General features: G+C 43.8%; 1 protein-coding gene across 6 annotated transcripts in view; it reads left to right on the top strand.

The window, feature by feature from the left end:
• The window catches only part of Mbnl2 (muscleblind like splicing regulator 2), a 155,254-nt gene that overhangs the window by 39,980 nt on the left and 90,816 nt on the right, over positions 1-24,458 (top strand). For all 6 annotated transcript variants that reach the window (XM_052190636.1, XM_052190639.1, XM_052190635.1 and 3 more), the window contains exon 2: positions 7,169-7,789. In XM_052190636.1, coding sequence (XP_052046596.1) covers positions 7,616-7,789 — 174 coding nt within the window. In that variant the 5' untranslated portion in view covers positions 7,169-7,615. The remainder of the gene's footprint in view (positions 1-7,168; positions 7,790-24,458) is intronic.

Below are 24,458 nucleotides of genomic sequence, written 5' to 3'. Positions count from 1 at the left end.
CTTTGTGTGTCTCTGTGCATGTGCTTACTAACACAATTACACCCAATAGCATGGTTTTCCAAAGTTCCGAGTGCTTTCTGGTGACATTCCAACAAGCTAATGAAAAACCCTTGTCCCAGTTTATGCAACTGCCTCATTCTTAAAAACATTAGTGATACTAAGACTGCTTAGAAATTAAAACTTAAATCTTAACGCAAATATCTCTAAGAATCTAAATGAATATAGATTAGCTACCATAAAGAGAGCTCTGGTAATCTACTACTAATTATGTTGTGCTACAGGAGATATTTATGGACTAGGTGTTATCATCCCCTTGATCATCAAGCTCAAGGAGGTTCACACAGTTAACTGGAGGGAAGACTAGAAGCCAGGCTAGAGAAGTTGGTTTTCCTCCCTTAACTTACAAAGCACCATTGTATAGATACTTTTTTAATAAGTCGAGAAGAAACTGAATTCAAGGAGGAGTTTAGGAGAACACATGGTTTTGGAGATAGCCACACTCGCCATCCTTCTGGTTTCTGTGAAAAGCCAGGTGGGTTCTTTTTTCTTTCCTTTGACCATCTCTGCCTCTTGGTCCACTGATCTGTCTGAGGGAAGCCTGGTTTGCCGTCTCCTCTCTGTGGTGGTGATTACTGGACAGTATCACCCCCAGTCTTCAGAGTCAAGTGGCTCTCAGCCCTGGTACTTCAGCTGGGGGCTCCTCCGGTCCCTCTTCCCATCCGTGCTGCCTCTGTACCTGAGGGGCCTGGGATGTGGCTGATTCATTCTTCAGGGGAGAGCGCTCACTGTGAGCTCATTCAAAGCAGTCTATCAAAATAGAGGTGGTGATGCTCAGATTCCAAGCTACTCCCAGGGAGGGAAGATCATGGTCCTTGATGTATCTAAGCCATGTGCAGTGATATAGCCTATAATTCTAGTCCCAGAAGACTGAGGCGGAGGAATTGCCAGAGTTCAAACCCTGTTTGGGCTGTATAGCGTTTGCCGCGCTACAGAGTAAGAGCCTGTCTTAAAGAATATCCCTGCTTCCCACTACGGCCCATGAAAAGCCCAACATGATGTCACATGCCCCAGCCCAGTGGAGGAGGCTGACGCAGGAAAGTCAGTTCGAGCTCAAGGCTCGCCAGTACTACACAGTGAATAGAGAGGCCCCTATCTCTAACCAAGACACAAATGTGTATTCTAATGTTTTTTAAGTATTAAAACCCAAAGACTGTTAAAAAATGAGAACCAGGAAGTCAAAGGTACTAGAGCTCTTTACTGTAATCACATGTATGCAAAATAACATTTAAGGTATCCTCTCCTCTGTGTTACTCAATGGCTAATGAGTCCTTGACTGTCTGACTCAGAAACCGGTTTGTTTTGCAAGGATCCTTTAATCAGGGCTGCTGGAGGCCTCATCTGGCAGACAGCTAAGGCGGCCCAGGTGACCAGGAGTGAACCTGGAAGTCTGTGCTACAGCGCAGAACTGCAGAGCCGTTTCCCTTAAGGCGATCTTAAATTTTGATCAATCTCCACCTCAAGATTGGGCATGATGGATGTTTCTGCCTTCAGAAATGTGCAAATTATCCACAAAGTGGGGCACCTCGGGGGGTCCTCAGCCTGGGCTTGTCTGAGGGTGTGGAGCACTGGGACAGCACCTACCTCCTGCTCTCCCACAGTGAAGGGCCCAGCCTTCCAGGCTTACTTAAGGCTGCATAATTTAGCAATAGTCATAGAATCTCAGCAGCAAATCCTTTTATATAGTCCCCAGTCACAGCTCTCCGAAAAAGCTAACACCTAGAAGAGTTTTAAATAAATTTTGAAAAATGGAAGTGCCATGTGAGGAAAGGACCCTAAAAATAGTTGACATTAGTGTGTAGAGTTGAATGGGAAAGGCCTTCTGAATTTCAAGAAATACTATAGAAAGCCATTCATCTTTGAACTTGGAGCGAGTCTTCCCTTTGAAGATAGGGAGCCTGGGTATCAGGCTTAGACATGATGGGCAGTGGGTGCATGTGCTTTACAAAACAGCCCTCTTTCCTCGTTGACAACTGTGTCACCAGATGAAAGTCCTTTACAAAGCAGCCCCCTACCCCCACCCTGAGGCCTACATTTTGAAGCCCCCTGAGGTGAGCATGTAGGTCTGAACCCTCATTCCCCCAGAAGTCTCCTGGGTGCTTCTGCTCCTCTAGTTTTGCTTTGCTCTGATTGGTTAGACATGAAGGCACTGAGGGAGTCCTTTGCCTGCCCTCCTGTAGCTGCTTCTGTGGGAATCTGAACACAGAGATCCTTCTGGTAACCTGAAGCAGCCATCTTTGTTCCTTCAGCATCCAAGAGAAGCATAGAGCCTACTGCAGAACAGCAAGGGATGCTGGTCAGGCCGGCACCAGGCACTCCAGGAGGTTTATTAAACACAGGTGGCTGGCCTGCCTGAGCAACAGCCTAGGAGCTCCGGGAGGATCCAGCAGTCTGCGTTTCTCCACACACTTCAAGGGGCTGCAGTGCTGCTGCTGGCTCAGCCCCGCTCTGTGACGATCACTGGGCTGAGAGCAGGCGTTGGGCTGAGATGTCCATTCCCCGGCAGCTGCCCACCCTCAGTGTGCTTGACCAGAGCAGAATGAATCAGGTTGCCTGCTGGAATGTTCCCTTAGGTCATAACCGCACCACCCCGCCAAAACCTTACTCCTGTAGCTTTGAATTTGGTCTGTATTAAAACACAGATGTTCACTGAAGGAGGATCAGGAGTTCATTCAACAAACATTTATAGAGTGTTTTCTACAGACCTGGTGCTGGGCTGGGTTCAAGGGATTCAGAAATGACACCCAAGATTCGTTATACACACAAAGCAAGTTCTGTAGTAAGAGTTTCCACTGGAGTAGGGTGGGTAAGTTAGTATTCGTGGTCTTATCGGTGTTTACAGTTCTTCTGAATTAACAAGTAGTGACACTTGTTTAAAAATAAACGGTCAGGCTTGACATGCATCATCTGCTAGGTTGTGTCTTGCTCCCCAAGTCAGTGCTAGGGCAGGTGGTCCCACCCAGGTGTGGTTATGGCTTCTCTGTAGAGCTGCTGTGTGGAGGAAGAGACTTGAGTGGCTTCCACCAGTGGGTGTCTAGGGAATGACTCTTTTTTTTTTTTTTTTAATCACCTTGCATTGAGATGCTGTACTGTTTACCAGGGGCTTTCTGATTTTGTATTTCTATAACCTGTTCTTTGGTAGCTGCCATGAAGATGTACGAGAAAGTAGTTAAGTTGGCTTACCAGGAATAGAAGAGCAGGGGATACTGGTCCCATGTCATGTAAAAGCGTGAATGGTCAATTTCCATTGTGTATATACGATGTGCTTTTAGATTTCCTAGAGTTTGCAGATTGGTAAGTGGGGAGGGGTGCGGGGATGGGGGACTCCTATACTCATCTAGGCCCCGTCACACCTGATATCTTCCAATAGCTGTGCTGGGAGGGTCAATTTGAAACTGAATGTAAGTGCAAGGATAAAGATTTAAATGCCATCCCGTAGCCATGTGGAAGGGTCTCCCATCCTGCGTGCCACAGCCCAAAACATGTCTGCTCTACCTTGGTAACAAGTTAAAACTTGGTCTTCCTCATTTCTCTTGTCATTATTGTTCATCGGCTGTGACAGCCTCCTAAACCTAGTTCAAGCCGCTTTGTCTTCTAAGGTCCCACAGCCACTCGCTTGTGTCTGCTTGTGACAACACAAGGAGATTGGGCCTTTCATAACTAGCGACATAATCTCGTGGACAGGAACAGAGAGCGTACTCGGAAGAACGCTAGCCGCAGATTTAAAACAACAGACTTAAAATAGCAGTGTGTTCCTCTTACAGGGCGCATACCCTTTTCTTTGGCATAAAGTGACTGTCATCTAAAATCTTGCTGTCTTCTTAAGAGCAAATTTATATTAAATATTTACAAGTGGAATCTTAAAGAAAAAATATATGGAGTTTTAACATCTCCCCTGCACAAAGAACTTCTAGGAGTCAAAAGCAGATTGTGTTAACCAGGGACATAGAATGGAACATCAGGAAATTTGATAAGGGGCAGTAAGGTCAATACTGCAGTGGCCACAGTTAAAGGTAAGGTGTGGAGGCCTTGAACATGGCTGCGGTCAAGTGTCCTCACCAGAGGAACAGAGACGTATGTGAAGTGCCACCCGAGGTAGAGGATCTGGAGTGTGTACTTGTTTTAAGACATTGGTTATGCTCCACAAATATATTGTTTCATGGGCCAATGAAAATAAGTATGTCCAGAGGCCAGATTGTCGTGATAGTTTGTAAACCCACGTGCTGGTTGCATTTTTATCAACCCGTAAGCGGGAGTCCTTTCTCTGGGCTCACCGTGTGTGGCTTCTGTGAATAAAGACCATTGAACCTTCTTTATTCTTGCCATCTATGCAGAAATGCTTAGGTTTGCCTATTTCTGTCCTACCTATGAAGCCTAGGGTGTGAGGGGTGGCGGCTCTGCTGCCTTTGAAGATGGCGCTACCTCTTCCCTATCATCCTGAAACCTGCCTAACTTGAGGGCTTTGCATGATGTTTTCTGAGTAGGAACTAAATGTGTCTGGAATACCATCCGAGGCCCCGCTCCCGCTGATGCCCTGTCTCCGCACACATTTCTTGGCTTTTGCTTTCCCGATCCTTTGTTCTGTTGGAGGTTTGGAGGTGGGGTGGAGGTAACGAAGCTGCAGGTCCAGGCCGGTTGGTGAAACCTGATACAGAGTAAATTTGGTTATTAGACTCATCTTCTTAAGCTCCCTAGCCTAAGCTACTTGATGTTGCTGCTGTGAACACACACTGGCAAACAGACAAGCAGGAGCCTGCCTGGCTCCCTCAAATACCTTACAATTGAAGTCCGTGGTGTGTCACAGCTTTCATTGTTGCCCATTTCCCTGAACACACACACACACAGACACACACACACAGACACAGACACACACACACACACAACTTACACTACCACTTTCACAAACAAATAGGAGAGCGATACAGGTGAAAAAGCACTTCCCACCATCCTGGGAGAAGACATCTTGCTCAATCAAGGTAACTGACCAAATAAACCTATGGGACACCATTGCAGTCCTTCCCTCCCCTGTAGAGACATAACAACTCTCTCCACGGTGGAGGAGCCCAACTACAAAGATGTCTGTTTGGCTTGGACTGCTCTGGCTAACTGATTTTCACCAAGGCAGGGATTCACTTTTTCTGGAAACAGTTGTGAACTGCTTGATCTCTCAACTTGCTCGGTCCGTGCTGTTTTGAAACACAAGTCAGTGTTACCAAGTGACGGGATACATTCTGATAAACGCATCCTTGTATAAGTGTCATCAGAGGTACTCTTGCAAGCGGGCCCAGATGATGCAGATCAGTCACTTCAACAGGCTGCCGGTTGGGAAACATGGCGGGCTGTGTACAAAGAGTGCATTCCAGAGTGACCTGTGCTGCAGTGGGTGCAAAGCCCAGTGGCAGACTGTCCCGACCATCAAGGGTTAATGCCGTACTTCCACGTGACCAACAGTGTGCTGGGCTTGGATGTCCAGGATCATGCAATCCATGTACTTCCATGTGACAAGCAGTGTACTCTACTGGGTGTGTATGTCCAGGGTCATGCAAACCCATGAGAAACATATCACACTGTAGAGTTGTGCTTGGAAGCTAAATGTGACCAAGTCCCCACCCAGCCACAGTAACCTTTAAGCCCCATCCTGATTTGATGACAGTGTCTTATGTGTCCCCTGTCCCTGATGGAAACCTTCTTAAGGTTATAACATGACTAATCTATTTCCAGTCTTCATGAAGTATCCTTAGCTATAAATTTTTGGAAGGACATCAAGGCTTATGCTCAATACAATATCTGCAAATGGTTAATTTACTTTTATTTGTGTTTATCTTTATAATGTTCAGTTTTAATGTTACTAATTTCATGATCTTTGAAGAATGAAGACAGATGAAATCTGCTGATCTTAGACTTCTGAGCTTTAACTTACAGTATTGTTGTAGGCATGCCTTTTAATCTTCACATTCTAAATACAGGAGAACAGTTTTTTAAAGTTTATTACATTTTAAAATTTCACTGTGTGAGGCTTGTATGGAGGTCAGAGAACAACTTCCAAAGTCCGTTCTCTCCTTGTACAATGCAGGTCTCAGAGATCAAACTCAGGTTTTAAGGCTTGGCAGCAAATGTCATTACCCACTGATCCATCTCCCAGCCTGGAGAGGATAATATTGGGTTGTGTCTTAATTAAAGCTCAGCTGAACCTGATTGAAATTAACTTGCATTCATCCAATCCTAAGTTCAATTGGTCAATGAGCACTTCCTTGGGTTCTAGTAGATACTATTAACTAAGGTGTCTGGGAAACAGAAACTTCAAAGAATTGTCCTTACCTAACAGCGTGTTGCAGGGAATATAGGCACCAAACAACTAGCAGAAGCAAAGAAGTCGTCAGAGTTCAGAGAGCAGATACCAGGAGGCCCCAGGTCTATCTACCTCAGCATCAAATCTCTGTAAACTCAAAAGAACTCAAGGAATAGGGAACCCCTGTTTCCCCAAAATAATATTATCTCCATTTCGTAAGAGAGACACATCCCTACAGTTGTTTATAGCCTTCCCAACAATAAAATCAATGACCTAAATGTGAAATTAATTGGGAACCACATTTCTAATACACTGTTTGGTGATTAAGCACATTAGATGGAATTGTTTCAAAGGGCCTAATTACGGTGTCTGCCACACTCATCTGTCTGAGTCACTCCTAACTCTTGGAGTGTTGCCTAGATTAATCTGCATGGAGTTTTGGTTGCCCCTTCCTCCTCTTCTTCTTCCTCCTCTTCCTCCTCCTCCTCCTCCTCCACTTTGTAACACCTTCCTTGTGATACTGAAGGCTCTGAGGTCTAAACTGTACTTCAACAAACTCTATAATCTGATCTTAGTGGATAGGTAAGTGTTTGATTCCTCTGAGCTTGAACAAAAGTTGATGCCATGTTCCCCTGGAGATCACTCTTGCTGGCACCAGCCCTCAGAGAATTCCTTCTGAATTCAGCTCTTGGGGTGTTTGGGGTTTTGTTGTTGTTTTTTGTTTGTTTGTTTGTGTGCTTGTTTGGTTTTTGTTTGAATGGACTTTACCCTGACCCTTTGAGTGAATGAAGTGATCTGATTTTGCTAATCATTTCATTTCAGAATTTAAAAAGGACGAAGGAAGGAAAGCGCCACCCTGCTCAAATACAAAGATCTAAGAGGGTTGTTTTCCCACATCCTCCAAAGCTGTGAGCGTCAGAACTAATATTTTCCCAAAGAGTGCCATCATATTGAAGCCACTTTATTAAGGAGGGGTGTATCTCAAGACAGTCAAGAAACTAGAACCCTGGGAGCCAGAGATGACAGTGAGCACGCGCTGCTTGTGGGGCCTATCGATCGGTGATCGGTGATTGGTGATCGGTGACCGACTTCCTGCTTGCTGACACATTCCCCCTCCCTGGTTTCCCGGATTGGACTGCATTAAGGAATTCAGGACTTACCATCAGACTTACATGTTGGAGTTTTCACGGCAGTTGTTTTGAGATCATTGAGACTCAGACTGACTTCGCCATTTAACCGAAAGGAACAGAGCCCAAAGTCGTTCTCATCATGGCCTTGAACGTTGCCCCCGTGAGAGACACAAAGTGGCTGACACTGGAGGTCTGCAGACAGTACCAGAGAGGGACGTGCTCACGCTCTGACGAAGAGTGCAAATTTGCTCACCCCCCCAAGAGTTGCCAGGTTGAAAATGGAAGAGTGATTGCCTGCTTTGATTCCCTCAAGGTAAGACCGCCATTTTGCACATCACCGGTGGAGGAGGGCTTTCAAAGAGGACACTTGGGAGTTCTGCAGTGTTTACCATTCAGATTGATTCTGTCTTCTTTGTGGTGGCTACTGGGAGGTTTGGGTTTTGGTTTGGTATGGTTTTTCACTGAAACGTATTTATACCAGGCCTGCAAAATTTTTTTTTCATATCTGTGTTTAAATTAAAAATACATGGTGGTGTATTTCTGGTCTGGTTTGACATCCATGTGCCCAAGAGTTTCAAATCAAAGTCAGGCCATTGACGATGGCAGCAAATGTTCTATTAACATGTGACCTTCTCCGGGCTACGTGACGGTGAAGAAGCCAGCCCTGTTGCTTTCATGTGCCTGGCACTCAGACTCGCGTTTCAGTTTCTCTTCTTGTGACTTCCGTTCTTGACTAGAGCCTTCCTGAGATGCATCCTGAGAGGCTTTCATCCTCTCTTGAGAACGTTTTATAGCTAGCAGAAATTACTGAGTGCATACTCAAAGCTAGGTTCTTGGAGGACCTACTGTCTGTGAGAAACATCATGAAAAAACCCACTGTGATTCAGCCGTCCACTTGATGAGCTCATGTCTGGAGGGAAAGTAGGGCACAGTGGCGAATAATTGTGGTGCAGGAAGAAAGACAGAACACTTCCATGGGAGACCTCAGAAGAGAGCTGGCTTCCACCTGACAAGAAAGGCGTATGGAGGCTGGCCTGCCCCAGCTGGGTTGGGTAGAGTTTGGGTTGAAGAAATGGGAGAATTCAATGAAAAACTATACTTGGAAAAGTGGGATGATTTGGTTGAGAGCTCTCGGAGGTTTACTGTGACCCTAAAATTACGCTGCTTTGAATTCCAGATCAGCTTATGTAGTCTCAAGGGCATAGGGGTGGCTATGACACATAGCTTGATGTTTCTACCTATGAAAAATTCCAAATGCTTACCAACTTTTAAAAAATATTACTGGTGCTCCTGATGTCCTGTCTGAGAAACCATGGTGCTATGAATGTATGGAAGTGACTCGACCCCATTCTCAGACAGACACTCGGTGCTTAAGGAGGTTAAGTCATATGTCGAAAATGATGTCTCAAAGCAGGGAAATATCTCAGTCTGTAAAGGCCTCGTGAGGACCTGGATTTATGCCTAGAACTCGCATGAGGGAAGAAGGAGGTTCTTCTAATCCTGGTCAGTGCTTGGGAAGTAGAAGAGAGGGATCCCTGTGACTAGCACAGCCCAGTTAGCAGGTTCCAGGCCATGAGGGATGCTGCTTTGATGGAAGGTGGATTGCATTCAAGATTATCCTTTGAACCCATATGAATACCACAGACATACACACACTCTCACACACACATATACCGCCCTTCTCTTTCACATACACATGTACACCCCCCCACACATGCACATCACACACACACATCACACCCCCCCACACTCACACATAACACTCATATACACACCATACACATACACATGCATACAGTTACATACACACCACGTATACCACACGCACAAACATGAACACATACCATATACACTGGAACTCACACACACACACACACACACACACACAAATTATGTCTTAAAAGACTTAACAATTCTAACTTATCACTCTTGTAAATATGTCTTCAAACCAATGTTAATATTTACATATCTTGAAAAAGGAAACTCTGTCTCCATACTAAAAGCAGAAAAACCTATTTTTAGCCCAAGACAAGAAAAACTTGAGAAATCAGATGGGAACTCCATATAATAAGCTACCAGTGCTCTAGACCCTTTCATCAGAAAAGGCTTTTCTGACTCGACTAAGCAAAAATTGGACAGATAAATCATAATTGATCTGAACCATAGTAATTTAAGTCCATTTCTGTATTTGTATTTATTTTTCCTTTCATTGAAAAAGGAAAGGCAGTCTGAACTTACCTTTCATTCCTTACCAAAGGAAGTGTCCCTGTAAAAGCAATGGAGATTTAAAGCTGGCTTCTGAAAGCCTCAGATATAAGACAGCATCCCTCGATTATCCAGGGGAGATGACACCACCCACACACCCGCTGATGGCATCATGCATACAAAATCTGTCGTATCAAATGCACACTCAAACGAATGCAAAAGACACCTGTCACTCTTGAGGTATTGCTAAGGACCCCAACCAGTGGGTCACCCAAGGTCACCCAACTTGCCAGTGGCAGAGGAGAGCTATACCTTAGGCTTTTGCATGAGAAAACTATTCTGATACTTCGGACTTGCATGACACGATTGCTTATGCCCTCCCAACATCATCCTGACTTGGATGACATAGTTGGTTTTGCCCTTCTGATACCATTTTTTTTGTTTGTTGTTGTCTTGTTTTTTGTTTTGTTTTGTTTTGTTTTTTTGAGACAGGGTTTCTCTGTGTTCTCAGGGTTCCCTGGCTGTCCTGGAACTCAGAAATTCACCTGCCTCTGCCTCCCAAGTGCTAGGATTAAAGGAGTGCGCCACCACTGCCCAGGCTGACACCAGTTTTTACTGGATGACATAGTTGGTTTTACCATCCTGACATCTTTTTGGTGTTTTTGTTAGTTTTCATTTCTTTGTTTGTTTAAGTCAATGAGGGCAAGTTTGTGTTAATGTTACTACTAAAAATACGCAGTGAAGGAGGAAACAGATTATAGACATGGGACAGAGATGAGCGTTTAGCTGCTAAGGTCATCTATAACTCCTTTTCTTAATCTAGCTTTCTCTAGTTGAACAGATAACATTAAATATCACTATTTTTTTAAATATTTATTTATTATATGTAAGTAAACAGATCTCCTTATGGATGGTTGTGAGCCACCATGTGGATGCTGGGATTTGAACTCATGACCTTTGGAAGAGCAGTCAGTGCTCTTACCTGCTGAGCCATCTCTCCAGCCCCAAATATCACTATTTTTATAAGTTTCTTAAAGTTAGAGAAATGCAAGGGAAACATTGCTGACTACCAAGGCCCAGTGCCCCTTGACTACCTCTGAGTAAAAACTCCCAGCCAGATCGCTAATCCTTACAATTCACCACATTACCGTGGGTTCCTCACAACTACAGTGGGGTCCAGAATCATGAGTGACCTCAGGTTTAGCACAAGTTCAAGGAAGAAGCCATGAGACTGTTGAGCATTAGTCAAGGCAACAGAGACGTTCAGAAGTGTCTGGCGCACCCTCTTTCAAGTGTGGGAGCATCCCAGGATACTGCTCCAGGTTGTCAGTGCTGGTTGAGAACTGTGGACTTGTGGGCCACTTCATTTGAATGTGATGTCATATATACAGTCTAGAATTATCAAACGGTAAGGAATGTAAAAGGATCCCCTCCAGGCACAGTGTAAGATGGGCTCCGTCTAAGCACCTGCTCACCATCTTCCTTACCTCCCTTGGGTTATTTATGACTTAATAACTTTCTGTCCTCAGCAGAAGTGAGAATACACGCTGGTGAAAACGGCTGAGATCGGCACAGTCCCCAGCACACTGGTGTGCTCATATTGAAGCGTCACTTTTTAAGATTAAAAGTCCCTACAACAGGACACACAGCTTACAGATGCAGAAAAAAGTAGCTCGCAAAGTGATGAGGCTAATCCCCTCCAAAGCTGACTATCTTTCTTTCATTTAACACTGGTTGATCCTCCCTTATCCAGACCTTCAAAGTACGAAACGTTTTAATCGCTGACATAATTCCATCAGTAGAAAATTCTACGTCTGACTTCATGGGATGAGATGCAGTCAGAATGTAGTTTAAAGAAAATAAGATTTAAAATCAGGAAAAGTGTGCTTGCAGACTGAAGCATTTGGTGTATGGCGTTTTCAGGAGATGTGTAACGGGACAGCGTTGTTCAGAGATGCTGTCTGGAACAGAGCCCGTGAGCAGGAATCTCTGCTGCTGTGTCAATAAAGGGACACACTTTTTTCCCTTGTTGTTATATTTGTACATATGGTTAAACTTTCCATATGTACACACTAAAACAAATGTGTGGGTATAAAAAAAAAGTTTGCTGAGGTGCGTGGAAGGAAAGCCGTACGTATAAAAAGGCGCTTTAACAAAAGTTGTTTTGGAAAACTACATCATAGTTCTGACAGTGGTGTTTCTATATTGCATGGCTGCTGTCGATGTGAGAGTATATCAGCAGCTGTGGCTTCCTTCTGAAAGCTTCAGTTCAGCTCTGAACTGACAGCACGCACGCACGCACACACACACACACCCACTTGTGCGCTTTCCTGAAGGACAGTTTATATTCTGGAATACTGTTTCACCAGTATGGGTAACTTCATAGACGCCGAGCTGGACAAAATTGTTTTATGGGCAGAGAATATTTATTTATTTATTTATTTATCTTTATTTTGGGTTTTTTTCGAGACAGGGTTTCTCTGTGTAGCCCTGGCTGTCTTGGAACTCACTCTGTAGACCAGGCTGGCCTCGAACTCAGAAATCCTCCCTCTGCCTCCCGAGTGCTGGGATTAAAGGTGTGCACCACCACTGCCCAGCTTTGGGCAGAGAATTCCTCCACTGCCAGGCTCTGGCCTTGACCAGGTTAACCCATCTCTGAGGGTCAGCTTGGCGGCCTTTGAGCTGCTTCCCCCAGGGCTGCAACATTTGAGAGTTTTCTAATCATATTCTTTTCCTTGCAACTGTCAGGAATCAATCTGGGCTATTTTGCAAATAGGAACATCTGGAAAGAAAATAGATGAATTAACTTTTAGTGTTTATTGAGACTAAGGGTTTTGGTTTTCTTAAATAGTCAAATTGAGCTTTTCAATGGAAAACCAGCTAATAAAATCGTGTTGCTATTTTTGGGTGAAAATATTTGTAGAGTGCTTAGGAAAACTGTTGACACAAAATTTAAAAACTTAGATATTACCTTTCTAAATTAAAATTAGTTGGTGGGCTGGGTAATGAGCACCACACATTTGGGGGGCACTCAAGTTCAGATCCCCAGCGCCCATATGAAAACCAAGCCCGAGCAAGACCTCAGGGCCGTAAACCCCGGCATTGGAGAGGCAATGGTGGATCCCTGGGGATCGATCACCAGCCAGCTTAGCTGAAATGGCAAGTTCCACGTGCACACACACACACACACACACACAAGGACACACAAGCACACACAAGCACACACAAGCACTTGCACAGAGGCGTCAGTTCCCAGAAAGAAAGTGCGATTCTTTTGGCGCCTCAGTCGGATGACACTTCTGCTCCGGATCTCTGAGTGGCTTCTCACCTCTCAGGAGATAACAGCTCACATCCTGCTATGAGTCCACATCCCAGTGAGCCCGCCAGCGTGAGAGAGTGAGGTCATCGCCCTCCAGCCTCCTGACTTCCTTCTGCGGTGGACTGCTCTCCCTGGGTCTTTGCTCTCCCTCAGTGCCCAGCAGACTTTGCTTCTGGGCTGGTTTTGACCTTTGCTCTGCTTAGAGCTCTTTTGCCTCAAATTCTGCAGTTTGTCCAGCCACACCCTTTAGCAGCCTCTGGGAAGCATGTCAGCTTTCTGCCATCTTTGGTGTCCAAGGTCCCACTACCCCTCCTCAGGCTGTTTTTGGCATCCAGTTGACTTCCTCCATTCTGTGAACACCAGAGCTGAGTTAGGATGGGGATCCTGTCTGCTGAGATCACTGCAGGGCCTCCAAGCCCAGAGTGGCGTCCTATGTATAAGGGGTGACCACTTACAGTTTATTGACCATTTACCCATGATCAGCCCCTCGGACGATGGTCGCAGAGTTTGATTGTACAGGGTGTGCTGTACCTTGGGTGTGCACCTATTACAGTCTATGCGAATTGTCCCCTGAATGCTATAGAGTACTCGGCTTTTCTTTGTACCATGCATTGTGGCCCAGGTTCTAATATCACAATAGAGTTGTAGAACAGGAGGCCTTCTGCAGGAGATTGAAGACGTGTGCACCATGGACTTACAATGCCTCACTGACACATTAACAAGCCATTGGCGTTTCAAGTTGCATGTTGTTGCCACATGGCCTTGTCCTAACCTTTTATTCTTTCTAAACTCTGGAAAAACAATCTCACTCTTTATCCATGAGATACAGCCATAAGCTAGCTGATGGCAAATGCAATTCAGGCTTACAATGCATGGGTGAGAATTTCAGGATTGAAAGTGAGAATTCTCTTAAAACACGTTAAAATATGTGATTGGCTTTGACCTGTAGCTTGCGTGCTGGAATCACAGCCAGACCCTTAAACAGAGGCTGCCTATTTGCCTTAATTACTGGGTCTTTTGCAGATTACACGCCTAGTTTTGACCTGAGTTACAAATACCATCTCAGGCATTCTAAATTTTGCAGTAGTGTCTTAGTCAGGGTTTCTATTCCTGTGCAAAACATCCTGACCAAGAAGCAAGTTGGGGGAGGAAAGGGTTTATTCAGCTTACACTTCCACATTGCTGTTCATCACCAAAGGAAGTCAGGACTGGAACTCAAGCAGGTCAGGAAGCAGGAACTGAGGCAGAGGCCATGGGGGGATGTTTCTTACTGGCTTGCTTCCCCCTTTCTTATAGAACCCCAGACTACCAGCCCTTGGAATGGCACCACCCACAAGGGGCCCTCACCACTTGATCACTGTTTGAGAAAATGCCCCACAGCTGGATCTCATGGAGGCATTTCCTCACCTAAAGCTCCTTTCTCTGTGATAACTCCAGCTTGTGTCAAGTTGACATACAAAACCAGTCAGTACAAGTAGTAATCTTTCTAATCATGTAGCACTGGCTATAGTCCTGTTAGAACTTCTAATAACCCTGATAGACAAATATATTAGGCCAGTGTGGTACATGTGGCTATATAGACAAAAATTAAATATTTCTGTAGTGACTACCCAACTTATAAATGCAGGAGAGCCGGGTGGTGGTGGCACACACCTGTAATCCCAGCACTCTGGGAGGCAGAGGCAGGAGGATTTCTGAGTTCGAGGCCAGCATGGTCTACAGAGTGAGTTCCAGGACAGCCAGAGCTATACAGAGAAACCCTGTCTCGAAAAAACCAAATCCAAAAAAAAATAAAATAAAATAAATACGGGAGAAAGGAAGGCCCTGACCTCGCGGGTGATTCCCAAATTCACATTACCCACTCGTTCCTCAGCTCTGCTCCTGGAATTTGGTGTAGTTCATCTTAGGATTCCCACTGTCTCAACAGTGTTCATCTTTACTGAGTTTACTACATTGACATGTAGTACATAACACAGAATGTTATTCCTGCCTGCGCCAGGAATAAACAGGTTTATAAAACAGAGACTTTAAACAAGAAAGGGATCATAAGGAAAAGGTAAACACACACATTGTTTATCTTTGTTTTCACTGACATTATTAATATTATTATTATTATCAGTATTATTTGCATTATTAGTAGTATTATACAGGGTCTGACTGTGTAGCCTTGGCTGACCTGGAACTCACTGTGTAGACCAAGCTGGCCTTGAACTCACAGAGATCTGCCTGCCTTTGCCTCCTGGGTGCTGGGATTAAAGGCTTGTGCCACCACACCTGGTACTGTTTCTTTGTTTTACATAAATACCATACTAGTGTCATGGGGTTCCCTTCATGTCATGCTTTTGGGACTCCAGGTGTTACTCAACTTCCTATGAAAAAGGTCTGCTCGTCTGTCACCTGCCTTTGCATTGGTGGATAAACCCTATAATATATGATATATGATATATGATATATGATATATAATATAATAATACCCACTCTGTGCACACTCCCTCAGTAATCTCTACCCTGGAACTTAGTGCTTCATGAGCCTAAAGTTCCCAGACCACAGGAGCGCATTTCATTCTCCCTGTGCCCGCCCCTGGTGTGCTCTCTGTCTGGTAGAGGATATCAGTCCAGACCTTTGACAGACATTTCGGAGTCTGAGGTAGAAAGATCGTTGCAAAGTTAAAGCCAGCCAGGGATATATAATGAGTGCAGAGTGAGCCTGTGTTACGTACGCTGTCTCAGAACACAAACAAATACTGTCATCTGATTCAAGCCTAATTACTGTAGCCTGCCCGTAGCCACAGGGCCATTCAAGTAACCATGGGTTGGAGTTTTTTGAAAAAGACCTTTTGAGCTGAACCCATGCAGACCTTTTTTAATCTTGTCAGTCTCTAAACAACAATGTCACAAGCTTGTGCCAATCAATCAGTTGATTAATTAAGGGCCTTAATGTAAGCCCAACTTGAATCTGTTCTTAAGAATGACCCCCACAGGAACACAGACTCAATATTTAGTCATCAGGGAGTGGCACTGTGAGGAAGTGCGGCCTTGTTGGAGTGGGTATGGCCTTGTTGGAGGAAGTGTGTCACAGGCTTTGGGGATTCAAGAGTCCAAGCCAGGCCCAGTGTGTGTCTCTTCCTGCTGCCTTCTGATCCAAATGTAGAAGTCCCGTTCTTCTTCAGTACCAGTTCTGTCTGTGTTCCGCTATCCTGCCTGTCCTGATGATGGTAATGAGCCCAGCTAAATGCTTTCCTTGTAACAGTCGCCCGGTCCTGGCGTCTCTTCACAGCGTTAGAACACCAAGACAGAAATGGCCACGTCCAGTCCATTGCAAGACCTGTTCTCCTTGTCTTTTTTAGTGTGTGTTGTGTGTTATAATTGCCACGGGGGTCTCGCTTCTGCCCCTGACACTCGTTTACCATAACGAGCATAAGTCATAGCATGCCTGCATGTTTCCAACCGTTTCCTGTTTCGTTGTGATCTGGACTCTGCTGTATATCTGGCCCCGTTGACTCTGCAGTCACCAGGGTGGGTTTGCTCTGCCAGACTTTTAAGTCAGCTCTTCTTCCCCCCAGGGATGGTCTTCATCCAGGCAGCTGTGTCCTGGTGCTTCACTGTCGTCTGGCATTAACTTGACTATCACAGCCCTGCCCACAGAGACACAGAACTTCTCCTTAAGGGGACTTCCTGTTTGTTTTCCTGCCTTTTACCTGTTTTTCTCCCCGAGGATGAGGAGCCATGAGTTGGATCCCATCCTTCTATCGCTGCCCGCTGTGGGATGCAGAAGAACGTAAAGAAATATATCCCCAAGTTTTAAGCTTATAACTGTTTTGATAAAATTCATACAACCTTTCTGGCTACCCGTTTCCCAGCGTCCCCATAATCTGTTATAAGTATGTGCACTAAAGGCTCCGCACAAATACAGCTCTCTGGTTTACATCCCGAAAGATATGTGTACGTGGTGTTCAGTGGTTGTAGCTGTTCCCGCAGGAAGGATACATGGAGACTTGACTCAAGTGTCGTTTAAAAGCTGCTGAACTGGATGGAGAGGCCCGGTCTGTGGCTCACTGGTGGAGTGTTTGTGTAGCACACTTGATTTTCAAGGTTTGATTCCCAGTGACACACACACACATACACACACACACACACACACACACACACACGCACGCACATGGCATGGACGGGAGGAGGGGACAGTGAGTGGTTTTTTGGGTCACCGTGGGCATCTGTACAGTAATCCAAACTTGTTACAAACAGAGGCTGCCGTTTAATCACATTCTTTTTCCTTTTTTACCAGTCATTCTAAAACTAGAACACTGACCTATGTTTTTCCTGTGAAGTTAAATTCATTCAATTCAAAAGTTATTATTATTTTTTTAATGCTAAGGTTTTTTTCTTCTTCTTCTTTGTTTCCTGATTACCGTACTTCTCTTTGCTTCTGCGGAGTCATTATCTTTAAGTTACGCTGCTTTCTCTTCAGTGCCCTGCCGGGGCAGAAGCCATGCCCAGCTCTTACCAAAGAGCACTGCTCTGTGAATTCAAAGGCGAGGATCTGCCCTTCCATCTGGCCTGCCATGAAATGTCTACACCATAAGCTCTCTTCTGTGTGTCACACGTGCTGGAAGTGTTCTGTTATTTAAAAATAAATAAATAAATAAATAAATAAATAAATAAATAAATCCTTGTTAAGCTCCATGTTACCTGAGAGGACTTTAGAAGTCCCTGGGGCAGTTTTCTGTTAGTCAATAAGGACAGTTTGACCCATCAAGCCACTAAATTCCCATTTTAGAACGGGAGGCGCTCCCTGTTCCCCAGCCTTCACTACAGAGACCTTGAACTCTGGGATGTGCTTGTTCCTGCATCCTGGAACAAATACCCAAGAAGCCTAAGGCACTTGTCAGACAACGCCATGTGTAGACCACACCAAGGGCACAGTCCTGGAGCTGCGGAGACCAGGCTTGCTCTGCAGGGCCTATGTCACCAACGGACTGCACCTGTTCTGCAGTTTCCCCATGGACTGACCTTACTAATACTAAATAGCATATTCTTTCCACCTGATTGATTCAGTGTCTCCCGGCTCAGGGATTACAGTGCAGAGACTTTACTGTCTTTCAGCAAGGTCATGACCAAGAAGAGCACAATACTCCGAGGACAGCTCCGCCCCCTGAGATTGATTCCCAAGCGTCCCAAGCCAGGAGCCGGAGGTGTTATTTCTTTGTAGTCACACATAGGGTGGCCACCCTGCCCCACTGACTAGAATTTTAGTGTTGTGACTGACAAGACCGTTTTGTCACGACCCCAGGCCGGATGCACACGCTGAGGATGAAGCCTTATAGTGAGTGGATGAGGTATCTCCAGCAGGTGAAGAAGAAAATGCTTCCAAGACTTTAACCTCATCAAAGCAGAAGAGTCGGCTAGCTTTCTGTTTGTTTCCATCTCCTTTAAAGTAGCACCATCTTCCCGGGACATTTCTCTTAAAGACCAGAATAGTCCATCTGGTTTTTGACTGAAGTGTTATTAACTGCTTAAGACACATGAATGACCCAGCACTGGGAAGATGACCCAGTGGGTGGAGGGCTTCCTGAACAAGAAAGAGGGTCTGAGTTAGTTCCAGAAACCATGTAAAAGTGGGGTGTGGTAAGCATGTATAATCCTGACACTGGGGTGGTGGAAACAGGAATATTTAATATCTTTATTTCTTTTTGGACAGGTGCTCACTAGACTGACTGGCTATGAAGTCCCGTCTCAAAATAAACAAATAAATTAATGAATAAGGTCAAACAATGATTGAGAAAGGTTACTTTGTGTTAACCTCAGGCCTTTGCCTGTACGGCAGATGAGCACACAAGCACCCTCCACCCCACCCAAAAGATACATTTATCATCATTTTAAAAACAGGAAGCTCTCCTGTGGTGAATGCAATATATGTAAGTAGTTATTAAATATCCATCCAGCTCAGGCTCAAGTCTCATATGAAGGCGTATTTCAGGCGCTCCTAGCCCTTAGGAAAATCATTAATGATACCAAAGAGATCGTTTCCACACCTGCCGAGAAGCCCGGCTCTGACCCAGATGCTTGGAATCTAAAATTAATCATCTGCAGGCTTCATTGGAGACTGCTAATTCACGGAGCCCTGTTTTCATTCCCTTTGGGTGCCCGACTTTTCACAGAAGCTGCAACATCTGGAAAAAGCTGGTTAACAGCATTCTTAATGAGGAATTCCAGTCAAACCAGTGTGTTCTAACTGGAATGCGAAGAAGCCAAGAACAAAGAAACTTCCCTTCCTGGAGAACTTTGGACACCTGTATTCATTTAAGTGTTCTGCAAACAATCATTTAGTCCCCACGGAGAGCCAAGCACTGTTCAGGGTTCCTGAGCAAAAACTGGGGACTTGTTCTCACAGAGTTTACAATTGTTCTGGAGAAACAAGATCAGAACCGGTTGAAATAGACACCAGGCCAGAAGATCTGCTGAGCAGACACGCCACCCACCCTCCCCGTGACCTTGGCTTTGTTTGATTTGCAAACATAGGCAAACCTTAGCACTTGCTATTCCTTCTGTGCCTCCACTAAAACAAAAGGGGCCCAGACGCAGCCAATCCCTGTCTAGCACCCAGCAACTGAATTGCTCTTTGTCCAAATAAACTCCTTAAGCTTTTATTGTCCCCCGGTTTACTTTTTAACAAAAGAAAACAACCATAACTTATCAAAGGTGCTATTCATTCATGAACCACCGAGGGTCCAGCAGTGTGAGTGCCCTTGAGCCAGGCATTGAAAATTAGTTTGTTGGCCTCATGATATGGGTGTGTGTGTGGGGGGGGGGGGGCAACATACAAATCAACCAGATATAGGTTTCTTCTCCTTGTAAAAATATATTTCTTGTTTCCCACCTTCTGTAGCAGTGGCAAAAAAAGCAAGGCATTCCAATGGAAATAATATCATTAGGGACAGTTTGATGTAGAAGTGATGGCTGGGGGCTGCTTCTTTTAAGGTGTTGCTTTCAGGGTTGAGACCTTGATGAGGAAGAGGAGGAGGGGAGGAGGAAGGAGAGGAGGAGGGGGAAGGAGGAAGGGGATGGGGAGGAAGAAGAGAGGAAGGGGAGGAGTGTAGAGGGGAGGGGTGTGGAGGGGGAGGGCCTGTGAAGAGAGGCTTTACAGGTGCAGAGAAAAGGAGATGGAGGCCAGCCCGGGATGGAAGTATTTGCCAACACCTGGGAACACATAGACAAGAGGGCGTGAAATCATGCAGGAGTTAACCTTTTAGGGTTTGAGGAGTACAGGGTGGTTGGCCCCAACTGCACTTGTGGAAGGCCACTGTGCCTGGGGACTTTGCAGAAGGCACTGGGCACAAGATGTTGAGACAACCCAAAGAAACCCTGTCTTGAAAGCAAACAGACAGACAGAACCAGTGGCAGTCACTGTCCCACTGTGGACACCAGCTCCCTGGAGCCCCTAAACCCTCTCTGCCCAGGCCTGGGTGTGTATATGGTATGATGTTTGAACCTTAGTGTTCCAAAGTCTAAAAATGAAACACATCCATCTGCCAGAGGTCAGATTTCAGTTCTTCCGGTATGGCTAGGATTACTCCCCGCAGGTGATGGAGCTTGGTTATAGAAAGAACAAGTAGGACATTTTCTTATAATTCTCTTGGCTTGTTTTAGGTGACAGAAAAAAATTTTTTTTCTTTAAGCCTTTACTATTAATGTGGTGTTTTTTCATGAAATTTTGAAGCTTCTAACACAGTTCCTATTAATGTTTAGTCAGTTTCTTTATTTCCTTGTGCTAATTACCTGCAAGCCTGTGTGAGTTAAATCTGAATTAAGGTTAATTCAGGAATACATTCAGCAGTTCTTATATGTAAAACAACTCTCTCTGTATATTGATAGTCAGTAATTATATTAAGAGATCCAGGAAAATCTAATAATACCATAAGAATTGCATACAGCTTTGATTTTTTTAACTGAAACATATGGGCTTTGAATTACTTTGCTTCATTTTATAACTGGCCATTCTTATTTGCATCAGTATAAAATGTAAGCACTTCAGGAATCGGTTGGTGTATTTTTTACTATATGTGGGAGAAGCTAATTAGATTTTTTTTTTTTTTATAGACAGAGTCACTTGCTTTTAGGACATTTGAAGTAATGTCAGCATTAGTATATGGCACTATGATTTCTGCTGTGTCTATTCCTGACAATTGACATAGTCTTAGTCTTCGTTTTATAATTAATTCAGAAACCTTTTCTATATGAGTCTGTACTTTTTAAAATTTGTTTTCTTTATATGATGATTTTGCGATTAGTCTTAACATTTCTAGAAAAGATACATTTATTTTTTCTTAAGAATTTGTGTTTGATCTTAATTATCAATTCTAGAAAGGGTAAATTTATTGCTTAAGTGTTTTGTTTTAAAATAATTCTACTCTTGTCTCCTCTGCTTTATTCTGAGAAGAATGTGGAATCTTGTCCACTCTTTATTATTTAAAACTCATCTACTACATAAAATGGCTTTGGCCATACCTCACAGACTCTGGCTAAATAACATTCTGTAATTTGTGATCTGACCACTTGTGTGGCCCAGTCATTACTTAAGCAGGTGTTTCTAAAATGTGCAAGCCATTTGGGGTATTTTTTGTTTGAAGTTGCACTATTAATTTTTAACACTTTATCATTAAGATCAGAAATCTACACCTTTTTCTTGAGAAACACACTCAGGTGTTTTCCATGCAGATTAAAATTGGTGTTTGTCCATGACAGCTGATAGCTGAGAAGGTACATTTCCTTCTCTGAAGATGTGTGGTTATCCATGTGCCAGTGTGTCAATCATCAGGTAGACCAAGTGCTTTATGCGCATAAGCATTTATCTTTGCACGTGAGACCAGCCAGAGAGCTACAGCATTAGAATATATTTTAATATCTCCTGTATGCATGTCTTCTTCTATCTAACATTACCTTTTCGTAGAGTGATAGATACTGTGTGATCCTATGCTTGGCGTTTCCCTGTTGCCACGGTGTTTTTCAGGTTCTACCTTACATCAATATGAACATGATCTTTGCTTTAGTTTATCCACTAACATGACATGAGATTAAAACTACTGCCTTAAAAACAAACAAACAAACAAAAAAGCCATGCTTTCCTGATGTATCTTATTCCATTTTTATATTTCCAACTTGACTGTATTGACTTTTACCTCATGTGAGCATCCGTCCTTTGAATTTGACATTTAAAATTGGGACTGATCCTGAATCAACACACAATCATTTGTCTTAAGCTCACTGTAACTGTGATGTCAAGCTACAGAATGACCTGAGACACCCCTGTCTTCTTACTTGGATACTTTTATAAGGGACCTTCAGGGTGAGTCATTGCCACATTGTATCAGATGAGAGGATTACACCCAAAGAGATAGAGCCCATTGACCTCTGGTTCTTTGCACAAACTAGAAAGCCTGTGGTTAACTATTTGTGGTTGTATGTAGGACTGTTGGATACATATCCTTAGTAGCAGGTTTTCAAGGATAGAGATAGATACATTAATTGCAACAGTTCTCCAAGACTGACCTGGAATAAAGCTTTATGAAGTAGGCAGATTTTAGCTAAGAATCTTCATGCTGACCCCATGACCTCGCTGACCCCATGTCAGTAGCTTCCCAACCTGGAGTTGCCTGTTGGTCAGGTTCAGGAATGGATTCTAAGGCTCTGTTTACATGTAGTTTCCCCGTGATTTCAGTGCATGGCCATTTGGCAAATATATGCTCTCATCACAGACTCTGAAATTGCTTTTATCAGACATAAATCTGTTGTGTGTGTCTTGCTGGCTGTTTCCACTTGTCTTACAAGGTTCACATAAGACACGTAACTATCTTAAAAGCCCAAGCACCAAGCCCCTTAACTTCTTATTCCTGTGTTAATTTTAATCAGCCCATAACTCATTTGCTGAAACTATGATCAGCAGCATCCGATCCTAACTGCAACTAGTTTGAAATAACAGTTGTATCACTCATCGTGAGGGGAGACAGTCACAGTGAGAAAAAATGTGATATTGAAGGGGTCTGCTACATAAGCTTGCTCCAGAGAAAGACTCTGAGAACATAATAGTTCTCTCAAAATATTTAGTGTTGGCATGCAATGGAGGAAGGAGGCTTGGTCTCTATGAACAACGGGCCAAAGGAGGAGATCTGTAGGAAGATACATCTTTGCTCAACATCAGAAGGAAGTGTGTAAGCATGCCTTAAGGGCTGAACATTCTGGTCTCAGTCACCGCCAAGTCGACACCTGGGATTGATTTCTGGATTAAGTGTCTTTTTAAGGTACTTCTACAGCAGCGATACTAAGAGACAGTCCCTTGCAGAGCTAATTGCTAAAGCAACCGATCCTAGCTTGGCAGTACATATTTCCTCTGGCGTCAGCATTGAAATATTTGGTTGCCCAGCAACTCGTAAATATCTGTCATGCATCAGAAAATGGTTATTTCGGTTGTGTTGTTCCTGCCACCACATTGGTTCATCTCAATCCTGACAAAGATTCTCATCAGAGGTGGCTATATATCAAAATGGTGTTGACATAAACATTAGGACTGGTACAGTCCTAATGTTTATCAGCTTAGCCACCGAGCACCCATTAGGAATACATTGATCTGAACAGGCAATGGTGGGAAAGCAGCAACAGAGGGTACAAAGCTGCTCTATCTACATAAGCTCTTGGAAGTGGTGGTACAAGTTGAATCATGAACTCTTCAACTTTGGAATCCTGTGACTATTTTAATACATGACTCACACCGGCATTTAAGGTATAGCACAGAGTTTCAATGCCCATTGCACTATGGTCGTAACTTTCCATTCACGGTCTCCTAGGAAACCAATAAACCATATCTGGACCGTTTTAAGAGTTTGATCTCATTTATAAACAGCTGCTTTGTGTTATGAGAACCAAAGAGCTATGATTTGCTATCCTTGCGCATTGGCCATCTGCCAAGACATCTTATTAGGTTTTCTTAGTAATAATGACTCAGTACATAGATAAACCATGGAACCCTGTCAACGTCTATCACACTAAATAATTGAGACACTCATTTCCGTTCCTTTGTGTGATCTCTCATATCCAAATTGTAGTTTTAGAAAGTGATTGATTTTTGAGTGATTTTTCTCTTTCCCTAAAAGATTTAGAACTGCTCTAGGTAACTTTTTATTAGTCAGTCCAAGACATTGGTGTAACAGTATAATTAATCACATTTTTTAAAATGAAAATGATGGCACATTAATTGGCAATTTGGGGATGAGAGTTTTTCCTAATTACTTATTAACCTTTAAATCAGATATACACAAGGGAACAACAGAACAAGATTGGTGTCTGAATATAAGGAAGTTTTTTTAAAGGTACTTTTTATAAAAAGAAATCTAATGAAACTGTCCCACCTCCCACCCAGAGGAGACATTTTTACCTTAGGAGCTTAGTGGATGGAGCTTAATATATG

This window comes from Apodemus sylvaticus, chromosome 8 (genome assembly GCF_947179515.1).
Source record: "Apodemus sylvaticus chromosome 8, mApoSyl1.1, whole genome shotgun sequence".
In the NCBI taxonomy this organism is placed as follows: Eukaryota; Metazoa; Chordata; class Mammalia; order Rodentia; family Muridae; genus Apodemus; species Apodemus sylvaticus.
Note: the sequence above shows the minus strand (reverse complement) of the source record. Positions and strands in the feature narration are given on the sequence as shown.